General features: G+C 46.7%; 1 protein-coding gene across 5 annotated transcripts; it reads left to right on the forward strand.

Annotated features, from left to right (window-relative positions):
- Positions 1-9,760: 9,760 nt before the first annotated feature.
- On the forward strand, positions 9,761-13,896 carry LOC103627115 (UPF0051 protein ABCI8, chloroplastic). Of its 5 annotated transcripts, none has more exons than XM_020538519.3 (3): positions 9,761-13,381; positions 13,494-13,665; positions 13,758-13,896. In XM_020538519.3, the coding sequence occupies exon 1, from the start codon at positions 9,806-9,808 to the stop codon at positions 11,057-11,059; it is 1,254 nt and encodes a 417-aa protein (XP_020394108.1). In that variant the 5' UTR covers positions 9,761-9,805; the 3' UTR covers positions 11,060-13,381; positions 13,494-13,665; positions 13,758-13,896. The 5 variants fall into 5 exon arrangements, with proteins under 5 accessions (XP_020394108.1, XP_035815054.1, XP_035815053.1 ...); XM_035959161.1 differs by having other exon boundaries at positions 9,761-12,745; XM_035959160.1 differs by having other exon boundaries at positions 9,761-13,665.
- Positions 13,897-14,457: the final 561 nt, after the last annotated feature.

The raw sequence follows: 14,457 nt of genomic DNA on the forward strand, positions 1-14,457 counted from the left end.
GAGTTCCAGAGTTGCTCTCCCCTGGGGCACCGGACACTGTCCGATGTACACCGGATAGTCCCGAAGGTGAAGAGTTCAGCGTGAAGTCCCCTGGTGCACCGGACACTGTCTGGTGGTGCACCAGACACTGTCTGGTGGCACACCGGACAGTCCGGTGCGGCAGACCAGGGCTGCCTTCGGTTATCCCATGCTCTCTTTGTTGAACCCAATTCTTGGTCATTTTATTGGCTAAGTGTGAACCTTTGGCACCTGTATAACTTATACACTAGAGCAAACTAGTTAGTCCAATTTATTTGTGTTGGGCAATTCAACCACCAAAATCAATTAGGAACTAGGTGTAAGCCTAATTCCCTTTCAATCTCCCCCTTTTTGGTGATTGATGCCAACACAAACCCAAGCAAGTATAGAAGTGCATAATTGAACTAGTTTGCATAATGTAAGTGCAAAGGTTGCTTGAAGTTGAGCCAATATAAATACTTATAAGATACGCATGGATTGTTTCTTTATTTTTAACATTTTGGACCACGCTTGCACCACATGTTTTGTTTTTGCAAATTCTTTTGTAAATCCTTTTCAAAGTTCTTTTGCAAATAGTCAAAGGTAAATGAATAAGATTTTGCGAAGCATTTTCAAGATTTGAAATCTCCTCTTGTTTCAAATGCTTTTCCTTTGACTTAAACAAAACTCCCCCTTGATAAATTCCTCCTCTTAGTGTTCAAGAGGGTTTTACGATATTGATTTTGAAAAATGCTACTCTCTCCCCTTTTTGAACATAATGAGATATCAATTTGAAAAATCATACCAATTGAAAAACTCTTTTTAAAATTAGGGTGGTGGTGTGCGGTCCTTTTGCTTTGGGCTAATACTCTCTCCCCCTTTGGCATGAATCGCCAAAAACGGAGTTAGTAGAGCCCTTGTCTAACTACTTTCTCCCCTTTGGCAAATAAAACATGAGTGAAGATTATACCAAAGCCGGAGAGGTGCTCGGAGCGACGGCGAAGGATGAGTTACGGAGTGGAAGCCTTTGTCTTCGCCGAAGGCTCCATTTCCCTTTCAATACACCTATGACTTGGTTTTGAAATATACTTGAAAACACATTAGTCATAGCATATAAAAGAGACATGATCAAAGGTATATGAATGTGCCATGTGTGCAAATCAACAAAAGAAGTTCCTAGAATCAAGAATATTTAGCTCATGCCTAAGTTTGTTAAAAGTTTGTTCATCAAGTGGCTTGGTAAAGATATCGGCTAATTGATCTTTAGTATTAATGTATGCAATCTCGATATCTCCTTTTTGTTGGTGATCCCTTAGAAAATGATAACGAATGGCTATGTGTTTAGTGTGGCTATGCTCAACGGGATTATCCGCCATGCGGATTGCACTCTCATTATCACATAGAAGAGGAACTTTGGTTAATTTGTAACCGTAGTCCCTAAGGGTTTGCCTCATCCAAAGTAGTTGTGCACAACAATGGCTTGCGGCAATGTACTCGGCTTCGGCGGTAGAAAGAGCTACGGAATTTTGCTTCTTTGAAGCCCAAGACACCAAGAATCTTCCCAAGAACTGGCAAGTCCCTGATGTGCTCTTTCTATTAATTTTACACCCCGCCCAATCGGCATCCGAATAACCAATCAAATCAAATGTGGATCCCCTAGGATACCAAAGCCCAAACTTAGGAGTATAAACTAAATATCTCAGGATTCATTTTACGGCCATAAGGTGAGCTTCCTTAGGGTCGGCTTGGAATCTTGCACACATGCATACGGAAAGGATAATATCCGGTCGAGATGCACATAAATATAGTAAAGAACCTATCATCGACCGGTATACCTTTTGATCCACGGACTTACCTTCCGTGTCGAGGTCGAGATGCCCATTGGTTCCCATGGGTGTCCTGATGGGTTTGGCATCCTTCATTCCAAACTTGCTTAGAATGTCTTGAGTATACTTCGTTTGGCTAAGGAAGGTGCCCTCTTGGAGTTGCTTCACTTGAAATCCTAAGAAATACTTCAACTCCCCCATCATAGACATCTCGAATTTTTGTGTCATGATCCTACTAAATTCTTCACATGTAGACTCATTAGTAGACCCAAATATAATATCATCAACATAAATTTGGCATACAAACAAGTCATTCTCAAGAGTTTTAGTAAATAAAGTAGGATCGGCCTTTCCGACTTTGAAGCCATTATCTAAAAGGAAATCTCTAAGGCATTCATACCATGCTCTTGGGGCTTGCTTGAGCCCATAAAGTGCCTTAGAGAGTTTATAGACATGATTAGGATACTCACTATCTTCAAAGCCGGGAGGTTTCTCAACATAGACCTCTTCCTTGATTGGTCCATTGAGGAAGGCACTTTTCACGTCCATTTGATAAAGCTTGAAGCCATGGTAAGTAGCATAGGCTAATAATATACGAATTGACTCAAGCCTAGCTACGGGTGCATAAGTTTCACCGAAATCCAAACCTTCGACTTGGGAGTATCCCTTGGCCACAAGTCGGGCTTTGTTCCTTGTCACCACACCATGCTCGTCTTGCTTGTTGCGGAACACCCATTTGGTTCCTACAACATTTTGATTAGGACGTGGAACTAAATGCCATACCTCATTTCTCGTGAAGTTGTTGAGCTCCTCTTGCATCGCCACCACCCAATCCGAATCTTGAAGTGCTTCCTCTACCCTGTGTGGCTCAATAGAGGAAACAAAAGAGTAATGCTCACAAAAATGTGCAACACGAGATCTAGTGGTTACCCCCTTATGAATGTCGCCGAGGATGGTGTCCATGGGGTGATCTCGTTGGATTGCTTGGTGGACTCTTGGGTGTGGCGGCCTTGGTTCTTCATCCTCCTTGTCTTGATCATTTGCATCTCCCCCTTGATCATTGCCGTCATCTTGAGGTGGCTCATTTGCTTGATCTTCTCCTTCATCAACTTGAGCCTCATCCTCATTTTGAGTTGGTGGAGATGCTTGCGTGGAGGAGAATGGTTGATCTTGTGCATTTGGAGGCTCTTTGGATTCCTTAGGACACACATCCCCAATGGACATGTTCCTTAGTGCGATGCACGAAGCCTCTTCATCACCTATCTCATCAAGATCAACTTGCTCTACTTGAGAGCCGTTAGTCTCATCAAACACAACGTCACAAGAAACTTCAACTTGTCCAGAGGACTTGTTAAAGACTCTATATGCCCTTGTGTTTGAATCATATCCTAGTAAAAAGCCTTCTACAGTCTTAGGAGCAAATTTAGATTTTCTACCTCTTTTAACAAGTATAAAGCATTTGCTACCAAAGACTCTAAAATATGAAATATTGGGCTTTTTACCGGTTAGGAGTTTGTATGATGTCTTCTTGAGGATTCAGTGTAGATATAATCGGTTGATGGTGTAGCAAGCGGTATTGACCGCCTCAGCCCAAAACCGATCCGAAGTCTTGTACTCATCAAGCATGGTTCTTGCCATGTCCAATAGAGTTCTATTCTTCCTCTCCACTACACCATTTTGTTGTGGCGTGTAGGGAGAAGAGAACTCATGCTTGATGCCCTCCTCCTCAAGGAAGCTTTCAATTTGAGAGTTCTTGAACTCCGTCCCGTTGTTGCTTCTAATTTTCTTGATCCTTAAGCCGAACTCGTTTTGAGCCCGTCTCAATAATCCCTTTAAAGTTTCTTGGGTATGAGATTTTTCCTGCAAAAAGAACACCCAAGTGAAGCGAGAATAATCATCCACAATAACTAGATAGTACTTACTCCCGCCGATGCTTATGTAAGCTATCGGGCCGAATAGATCCATGTGTAGGAGCTCCAGTGGCCTGTCAGTCGTCATGATGTTCTTATGTGGATGATGGGCACCAACTTGCTTCCCTGCTTGGCATGCGCTACAAATCCTGTCTTTCTCAAAATGAACATTTGTTAATCCTAAAATGTGCTCTCCCTTTAGAAGCTTATGAAGATTCTTCATCCCAACATGTGCTAGTCGGCGATGCCAGAGCCAGCCCATGTTAGTCTTAGCAATTAAGCAAGTGTCGAGTTCAGCTCTATCAAAATCTACCAAGTATAGCTGACCCTCCAACACTCCCTTAAATGCTATTGAATCATCACTTCTTCTAAAGACAGTGACACCTACATCAGTGAATAGACAGTTGTAGCCCATTTGACATAATTGGGAAACGGAAAGCAAATTGTAATCTAAAGAATCTACAAGAAAAACATTGGAAATGGAATGGTCAGGTGATATAGCAATTTTACCCAATCCTTTGACCAAACCTTGATTTCCATCCTCGAATGTGATAGCTCGTTGGGGATCTTGGTTTTTCTCATAGGAGGAGAACATTTTCTTCTCCCCTGTCATGTGGTTTGTGCACCCGCTGTCGATGATCCAACTTGAGCCCCCAGATGCATAAACCTGCAAAACATGTTTAGTTCTTGACTTTAGGTACCCAAATGGTTTTGGGTCCTTTGGCATTAGATACAAGAACTTTGGGTACCCAAACACAAGTCTTTGACCCCTTGTGCTTGCCCCCAACATACTTGGCAACTACCTTGCCGGATTTGTTAGTTAAAACATATGATGCATCAAAAGTTTTAAATGAAATGTCATGATCATTTGATGCACTAGGAGTTTTCTTCTTAGGCAACTTAGCACGGGTTGGTTGCCTAGAACTAGATGTCTCACCCTTATACATAAATGCATGGTTAGGACCAGAGTGAGACTTCCTAGAGTGAATTCTCCTAATTTTGCTCTCAGGATAACCGGCAGGGTACAAAATATAACCCTTGTTATCTTGAGGCATGGGAGCCTTGCCCTTAACAAAATTAGACAATTTCTTAGGAGGGGCATTAAGCTTGACATTGCCTCCCTGTTGGAAGCCAATGCCATCCTTAATGCCAGGGCGTCTCCCTCTATAAAGCATGCTTCTAGCAAATTTAAACTTTTCGTTTTCTAAGTCATGCTCGGCAATTTTAGCATCTAACTTTGCTATATGATCATTTTGTTGCTTAATTAAAGCCATGTGATCATGAATAGCATCAATGTTAACATCTCTACATCTAGTGCAAATAGTAGTGTGCTCAACGGTAGATGTAGATGGTTTGCAAGATTTTAATTCTACAACCTTAGCATGCAATATGTCATTTTTACTTCTAAGGTCGGAAATGGTAGCATTGCAAACATCAAAATCTTTAGCCTTAGCAAGCAATTTTTCATTTTCATCTCTAAGGCTAGCAAGAGAAATGTTCAATTCTTCAATCTTAGCAAGCAAACCATCATTGTCATTTCTAGGATTGGGAATTGAAACATTACAAGCAATGGAATCAACCTTAGCTAATAAATTAGCATTTTCATTTCTAAGGTTGTCTATAGTCTCATGGCAAGTGCTTAGCTCACTAGATAATTTTTCACATTTTTCAACTTCTAGAGAATAAGCATTTTTAACTTTAACATGCTTTTTGTTTTCCTTGATTAGGAAGTCCTCTTGGGAGTCCAAGAGGTCATCCTTCTCATGGATGGCACTAATTAATTCATTTAATTTCTCTTTTTGTTGCATGTTTAAGTTGGCAAAAAGGGTACGAAAATTATCTTACTCATCACTAGCATTATCATCACTAGAGGACTCATATCTAGTGGAGGATTTGGATTTAACCTTCTTCTTTTTGCCGTCCTTTGCCATGAGACACTTGTGGCCGACGTTGGGGAAGAGAAGTCCCTTGGTGACGGCGATGTTGGCGGCGTCCTCGTCGTCGGAGGAGTCGCTAGAGCTTTCGTCGGAGTCCCACTCACGACAAACATGGGCATCGCCGCCCTTCTTCTTGTAGTACCTCTTCTTCTCCTTTCTTCTCCCCTTCTTGTCGTCGCCCCTGTCACTGTCACTAGAAATAGGACATTTTGCTATAAAGTGACCGGGCTTACCACACTTGTAGCAAACTTTCTTGGAGCGGGGCTTGTAATCTTTCCCCCTCCTTTGCTTGAGGATTTGGTGGAAGTTCTTGATGACAAGCGTCATTTCCTCGTTGTCGAGCTTGGAGGCGTCGATGGGTGTTCTACTTGGTGTAGACTCCTCCTTCTTCTCCTCCGTCGCCTTAAAAGCGACCGGTTGTGCTTCGGACGTGGAGGGGTCGTCAAGCTCGTTGATCTTCCGTGAGCCCTTGATCATAAACTCAAAGCTCACAAAATTCCCGATTACTTCCTCGGGAGTCATTAGTGTATATCTTGGATTACCACAAATTAATTGTACTTGAGTAGGGTTAAGGAAAATAAGTGATCTTAGAATAACCTTAACCACCTCGTGGTCATCCCATTTCTTGCTCCCGAGGTTGCGCACTTGATTCACCAAGGTTTTGAGCCGGTTGTACATGTCTTGTGGCTCCTCCCCTTGGCGTAGACGGAAGCGACCGAGCTCCCCCTCGATCGTTTCCCGCTTTGTGATTTTGGTGAGTTCATCACCCTCGTGCGCGGTCTTGAGCACGTCCCAAACTTCCTTGGCGCTCTTTAATCCTTGCACCTTGTTGTACTCCTCCCTACTTAGAGAGGCGAGGAGTATGGTTGTGGCTTAGGAGTTGAAGTGCTCGATTTGGGCCACCTCGTCCTCATCATAATCCTCATCCCCTATGGATGGTACCTGTGCTCCAAACTCAACAACATTCCATATACTTTTGTGGAGTGAGGTTAGATGAAATTTCATTAAATCACTTCACCTAGCATAATCTTCACCGTCAAAGGTTGGTGGTTTGCCTAATGGAACGGAAAGTAATGGAGTATGTCTAGAAGTGCGAGGGTAGTGTAAGGGGATCTTACTAAACTTCTTGCGCTCATGGCGCTTAGAAGTTACGGAGGGCACGTCGGAGCCGGAGGTAGATGGCGATGAGGTGTCGGTCTCGTAGTAGACCACCTTCCTCATCTTCTTTTTCTTGTCCCCACTCCAATGCGACTTGTGGGAAGAAGCTTTCTTCTCCTTCCCCTTTCCCTTTTTGCGGGACTCTTCTGATGAAGCCTTCCCGTGGCTTGTAGTGGGCTTTTCGCCGGTCTCCATCTCCTTCTTGGTGTGATCTCCCGACATCACTTCGAGCGGTTAGGCTCTAATGAAGCACCGGGCTCTGATACCAATTGAAAGTCGCCTAGAGGGGGGGGTGAATAGGGCGAAACCGAAATTTACAAAGTTAATCACAACTACAAGCCGGGTTAGCGTTAGAAATATAATCAAGTCCGCGAGAGAGAGAGCAAAACAAATTGCAAGCAAATAAAGAGTGTGACACGCGGATTTGTTTTACCGAGGTTCGGTTCTCGCAAACCTACTCCCCGTTGAGGAGGCCACAAAGGTCGGGTCTTTTTCAACCCCTTCCCTCTCTCAAACGGTCCCTCGGACCGAGTGAGCTTTCTCTTCTCAAATCAACCGGGAACAAAACTTCCCCGCAAGGGCCACCACACAATTGGTGCCTCTTGCCTCGGTTACAAGTGAGTATTGATCTCAAGAAAGAATGAGAAAGAACAAAGCAATCCAAGCGCAAGAGCTCAAAAGAACACAACAAATCACTCTCACTCAACACTAATGCTTTTGTGGAATTGGGATAGGATTTGATCACTTGGATGTGTCTTGTATTGAATGCCTAGCTCTTGTAAGTGGTTGGAAGTTGGAAAACTTGGATGACTTGAATGTGGGGTGGTTGGGGGTATTTATAACCCCAACCACCAAACTAGCCGTTTGGTGGAGGCTGTCTGTCGCATGGTGCACCGGACAGTCCGGTGCACACTGGACAGTGTCCGGTGCGCCAGCCACGTCACCAGGCCGTTGGGTTCCGACCGTTGGAGCTCTGACTGCTGGGCCCGCCTGGATGTCCGGTGGCACACCGGACATGTACTGTAGAGTGTCCGGTGCGCCACTTCGCGCGTGCCTGACTTCTGCGCGCCCTGGCGCGCATTTAATGCTTCTGCAGGTGACCGTTGGCGCGAAGTAGTCGTTGCTCTGCTGGCTCACCGGACAGTCCGGTGTACACCGGACATGTCCGATGAATTATAGCGGAGCAAATTCCCGAAGCTGGCGAGTTCCAGAGTTGCTCTCCCCTGGGGCACCGGACACTGTCCGGTGTACATCGGACAGTCCGGTGAATTATTGCGGAGCGCCTCTGGATTTTCCCGAAGGTGAAGAGTTCAGCGTGAAGTCCCCTGGTGCACCGGACACTGTCCGGTGGCACACCGGACAGTCCGGTGTGCCAGACCAGGGCTGCCTTCGGTTATCCCTTGCTCTCTTTGTTGAACCCAATTCTTGGTCATTTTATTGGCTAAGTGTGAACCTTTGGCACCTGTATAACTTATACACTAGAGCAAACTAGTTAGTCCAATTTATTTGTGTTGGGCAATTCAACCACCAAAATCAATTAGGAACTAGGTGTAAGCCTAATTCCCTTTCAGAAACAACCCATCCCAGCAAGCCACATCGCTATTTCCTAGATCAATCGCCTCGTTTCGGCCTCCGACGTGGTTTGACTCACCAAAGCCACAACACGATCTCCCGCTTCGGAGTCACGAGGACCGCCGGCTCCTTGACGTCGCCAAAGGCATCCTTTGAGTTCAATCGCCAACTATCGACGTTGAAAGTCGTAGTTGTCGTCCGCGAGCGCCACCCGTGAGATGATGGCATGGTGGTGTTGGAGTAGTGGATGAGGATGTCATTGAGGGGTGCCCTGGTGTGAGGCGATGCGGCACGTGCTAAGAAGGCACTACATGATGATTCACTTTTAGCAACCCTTATTTAGTACGAACGGTTGGTTGCTAAATGTTAAGGATTGATGGTTGGTTGCTAAAGACATTTTTAGCCATGGTTCATTGGCTGCTAAAACTATATAACTTTAATGACTTACAGTTGGTCACTATAGAGGTAGGTGGACATCCGACTGTTGGTTGCTAAAAAAATTTGGGCCCATGTAGTCAAATAGTTTAGGGTTGGCTCATTTCTTTTCCTCCACATCCACCACCACTAGACCATCGCTCGATAGGGGTCGACGACGCACTCGACGCCTACTCTACACTGCGGTGCGTTCACAATGTCGCCTCGTCCACCACTGGCATCCCCCAAGTTGTCGGCGTCGAGGAACACCCATGGCCTAGGACAAGCTACACCCCATCGCCACATCTCGACGTTGGAAGGCCATCGATTCGCTAGCTCCGTCGTGCCGAGGTACGCCCCACTAACCAGGTGATTGGTTGACCATCTCTATTGTTCTTCCTCCTCTCCAATTATACGTTGGAAGTCCGTCGAGCCACCAGTGTCGTCGCGCCGAGGTACCCCTTGACTCTGGTGATTGATTGGGCGTCACTACTGCTCCTCCTCCTCCTCTCCGTTTCTACCCAAGGGGAGCGAGGAGACAAACGTGTGGCCTGCCACGGCGAGGCGGTGGGGATCCAGTCCTCCATCCCTTCAATTTGGCCTTCTCTATCTGGGTCCCTCTCTATTTAGCCACCCGTTCGACACACGCTGCTACAAGCTTGTCAGCAACACGTATCCAGGAGATGGCTGAGAAGGCAGCAACAGATGGAGAAAGCTGTCAGCAAGCTGAGTAGAAGGAAACGTGGGCCAATGTGGGCCAAATGTGTGGGCTGCGATCCAGTATAGATTTCTATAAAAAGAATGTCTTGTAATAGGAGAGGGACCAAGAAGAGAATATTGAAATCCACTGTCGTGTCTATCGCTCATTCTTCCCCTTTTCCAAGCATTGCTCTCCTGCTACCTCCGATCTCTCTTCTTCGATCCCAATAATATCTCTGTGGTTAACATTTGGTATCAGATTAGGTTGTCCTGAATCCCTCTCTGTTGTGCCATGGCACTCCGATCGTCCACGATGGATCATCCAGATCCTACCGTCCGTGAGCTGCTCGATGCAATGGCGTTGATGGAGAATCGCTTGACTGAGGCGCTGGCGGGCCGTGGTGGCGAGCAGACTCCTGCCTCCTCCTTCGCCTCGTTGTTTGACTCGTTCGAGGGCACCATAACTTCCTCCACCATAGCGCTACAATACAACGACGTGTTCAGCTCTTCGGTGGGCGCGGCGTACGCCGCAAGCCCCTGTGCGCGGCCGCGTTCTCCATCTTACGACGACGACGAACCGGTCTTCGATGCATGGCCTCTCTTCGACGAGGAACCTGTCGACAGCGCTACCACTCAGGCTCTCTTCTCCGACGATGCCGACCACTGCTTCGGCGACGAGCTCGACACCGACCGGACCATGGAGTTCTGCTTCCCCACCTCCGAGTTCGACATCAAGCAAGTCGTGGCTGTGGTCAGCAACACCAAGGACACGCTGGAGTTCGCCAGGGCGCGAAGGGTCGAGATCCGCACGCGTGTGACCATGGCGTGCGAGGACTGGGTGGTGGACCACAACGTGGATGCCGCGACGGTGGCCGACATGGCGCACCTCGCACACGACTACTTCACGCTTCCACCCGAGGACAAGCCTCCGCTTGGCCCCTACATCGACACGGCTCCATCTCCAGCTTCCTTTATCCCACAGTTGGTGGATACCGAGGAGGAGGATGAGGTTTTCCACACCTCGCCCAGCACGTGTTCGACGATGGTCCCCAACCGCGATGCCACCACCAGCATGCTCGCCATGGTCGAGGCCACCTGGAGCGACAACGAGTATGCGCTCGTGGACCTGCAGTCCATCTGCTACTACTCCACGTCCAAAGGCATCTGTGAGTACCCAGACCTTGTCAGGCACTACCTGGGCAGCGTCGTACTGCCAGGCGACAACTACTATGTCGCCCTCAATTCAGTGGTGTTCAGCGACGGGTCCTTTAGCTTCGTTCCCAAGGACACAGTCTGCCCCATGGAAATCTCGACCTACTTTAGGATCAACGACAAGGAGACCAACCAGTTTGAGAGGACTCTGATTGTGGCCGATGAGAGATGCACCTATGTCTTGCTCATTGAGTTGTGTCTTCAGGTTGATGGTGTTAAAGTTTGGCTTCCGCCTTGGCCACCACCTGTTTGGACATTCTGGCTACTTTATGATGTGTGCAGCGGCATGCATTACAACTGCAGAGACTGTGCCTGGTTCAAGGGTATATGGTAGCCACTATTTTTGGTGACCCCATTTTATATTCGACGGCTGAAGCTTGGTTGGGACGTTTTTCTGGGAAAGGAAATTGGAGAGCCGCGGGGACTGAAGTGGTTGGCTGTTAGTTCGTGGAATATGGCTGAGAAGATGCAAAAAGGGGGCAAGTATGATTATGCCTCTGAATTTTTGGAGTTTGCAGATGAATTTTTCAGTTCAATGTTCTCTGTGGTTCTGTCCACCAGATGTTTGCTAAATTGTTTCATCGTCCTACACACTTGTTTTTCGACTGCAATTTCAATACCGAAGCTCGGTGATGCGGATAACGGTTTTGCTGGAGCTATTCTTGAAGATCAGATATTCATTGATACCCTGACCTCCAGAAAAGAAATGAAAGGACAGGTGCACAAAATAGCTTGTCACTTGCTATATACTATGTTGGGACATGTGCACAAGACTGCATCCAATGGAGATAAGCGGGCCTCATTACATAGTGATAGGAGAACCTGGGGTCTATGTGACAGATGTCTGGAGAAGTGGTCTTATGGTCAGAAATGTACTCATTCTGTTCAGCTTCATGTCGTGGATGGGGTCTTGGAATTAGTCAGCACAGACAGTGAGACTCGCCACCACGGAATCGAGGGTCCACAACTCAGGATGACTTTATCCCAGGCAGCTTGTTCAGGCTCGGACAGACGCCAAACGTTGAAGTTCAGAGGATCCCTTCAGTCTATCCCTTTGTTGATTTTGGTGGGCTCAGGAAGTTCCTACACTTTCGTCATCAATCGATTTCCGTCCAGTTTACCAGGAGTTTCAGACATGATCAGCACTGAATCTGTGCAAGTGGACAACAGGGAAATCATGTCTTGTCAACATTACCGGCTGACTATGGAATGGTTCATACAGGATTACAAGTTTGTGTCCAACATCTCATTATTGCCCTTGTCCAAATATAATTTAGTTGTCAACAGGAATTGGTTGGAAGCATACAGTCATATGTCAACAGGAGATGGATATACCAATACAAGGGAACTACGGTGTTGCTACATGGATTACCTCCCGCAGCACCTACTGGCACTTCTGTTGAAGTCTTGCTATTGTCAGATTCTTCAGTTAGCACTCAACATTCTCTCTGATACAACACCGGTGCACCCTGACTACAATTTTGTGAAGCTTGTCATTTTTGCGAAGCTATCTGACTACAGTTCTAGGCAGATGGAGCTGCAATACTTCCATAAGAATGTCATCACCTGCAACCAGTTCCGTATCATGCTGGCTACACTATCAGCGGCTTGGGGGCAAGCCGCATTTCGAGGAGTGGGGAATGTCAGCAACACGTATCCAGGAGATGGCTGAGAAGGCAGCAACAGATGGAGAAAGCTGTCAGCAAGCTGAGTAGAAGGAAACGTGGGCCAATGTGGGCCAAATGTGTGGGCTGCGATCCAGTATAGATTTCTATAAAAAGAATGTCTTGTAATAGGAGAGGGACCAAGAAGAGAATATTGAAATCCACTGTCGTGTCTATCGGCTCATTCTTCCCCTTTTCCAAGCATTGCTCTCCTGCTACCTCCGATCTCCCTTCTTCGATCCCAATAATATCTCTGTCGTTAACACCCCATCGCCACATGGCCTAGGACAAGCTACACCCCATTGCCACATCTCGACGTTGGAAGGCCATCGATTCGCTAGCTCCGTCGTGCCGAGGTACGCCCCACTGACCAGGTGATTGGTTGACCATCTCTATTGTTCTTCCTCCTCTCCAATTATACGTTGGAAGTCCGTCGAGCCACCAGTGTCGTCGCGCCGAGGTACCCCTTGACTCTGGTGATTGATTGGGCGTCACTACTGCTCCTCCTCCTCCTCTCCGTTTCTACCCAAGGGGAGCGAGGAGACAAACGTGTGGCCTGCCACGGCGAGGCGGTGGGGATCCAGTCCTCCATCCCTTCAATTTGGCCTTCTCTATCTGGGTCCCTCTCTATTTAGCCACCCGTTCGACACACGCTGCTACAAGCTCTTCGTGATCAGTCAAAAATAGTGAGATCGAGTTGTTTGGGGGGAGCACTGCATGAGCCCTCCTCCGACGGACACCCTCTCCGTTCTCTAGCGATCGAGATGTGCGAAATTCTGATGTGCGAGATCGAGGGCCACCACCTCACGTCGGCAGCCATCGTCGACCATGAAGGCGCCGCCTGGGCTCAGAGCACTGCATTCCCCGAGGTCACCGCTACCTTCATGCGAACCATTCCTCTGCCGTAAAGTCCGACGGCAGCCACGTGGTACCAGGCCACAGCTGGCCCACACGTCATCCACCCGGCTACCACAACGTTCACGGATGTTACGGTAGAGGATCCTGCCGGCACCGTCACATTCGATTCCCCTTGTATTACATAAACGTTGTTGTCTGTGTGACCAATTCGATCTGATCCCGCTAGCTGACACCTAACATGTGAAGGGATAGATTTTGCTGTGACGTCATCCACCCAATTCAAGCCTGAGATGGCCAACATCATGAAGGATTTCGATGAGCGGGGGCACCGTACCTTGCCTCGACCGGCCTGTTCCTGGGAGCCACCAAGTACACTGTCATCCAAGGCAAGCTTGGTGCTGTTATTCGTGGCAAGAAGGTATTTAACTGCCCATCGAACGTCGCAACGCGACTGCTCCATCCTCTTTGATCCGATTCATTCCCAACTGTTGCTGCCTTTGTTGTTCCCAGGGATCCGGTCTGTGAGGCCAATAGTATCCTTTATTTATATTTTTCATGTGAGATCCTAAATGAAAATTCACTACTGGATTTGACTTTGCTGGTTTCACAAACCTATACGTTTTGAGACAGTCATGCCAAGGTTTCATTATCAGTTCCGTACCCGGCATAATACATATGTTTACTTTGTTTTTTTGCTGTATGCAGATGAAAATTCTACATATTAAGGGCTAGTTTGAAAACCTCATTTTTCTAAGGGATTCTCATTTTTTGGAAAATAAACTAAGTTTTCTTTGAAAAATAGAAATCTCTTGAAAAAATGTGGTTGACAAATTAGTCCTAATTATACTATTGACGAAACTAACATTCTATGCATTGTATCTCTATGGAGAGTTCCATGTCCTGAAGTTGGATATCTCATCTGCTTGGAGGGCGATAGTGGTACTCGACATCCACACATTAACATCCGTTGGGACCATGGTTGTTGCATTAGATGTACATTTTGGTAACAATTAAATATCCTCAAGATGGGGTCACACAGGTTTCTCTTCAAAAGTGAGATAAAAGTTTACACTCACATCTTGTATGTAAAACTGTTGGAAAAATTGAAGTTGGATTTTACATGCTCTTTATACAATGAGGTTATTCTTGAAAACATGTTCTACTTTTAAAATTGCACAGTATAAAAAATGGATACGACTCTAGTCACATG

The sequence above is a fragment of the Zea mays genome, chromosome 5, assembly GCF_902167145.1.
Source record: "Zea mays cultivar B73 chromosome 5, Zm-B73-REFERENCE-NAM-5.0, whole genome shotgun sequence".
Taxonomy (NCBI): Eukaryota; Viridiplantae; Streptophyta; class Magnoliopsida; order Poales; family Poaceae; genus Zea; species Zea mays.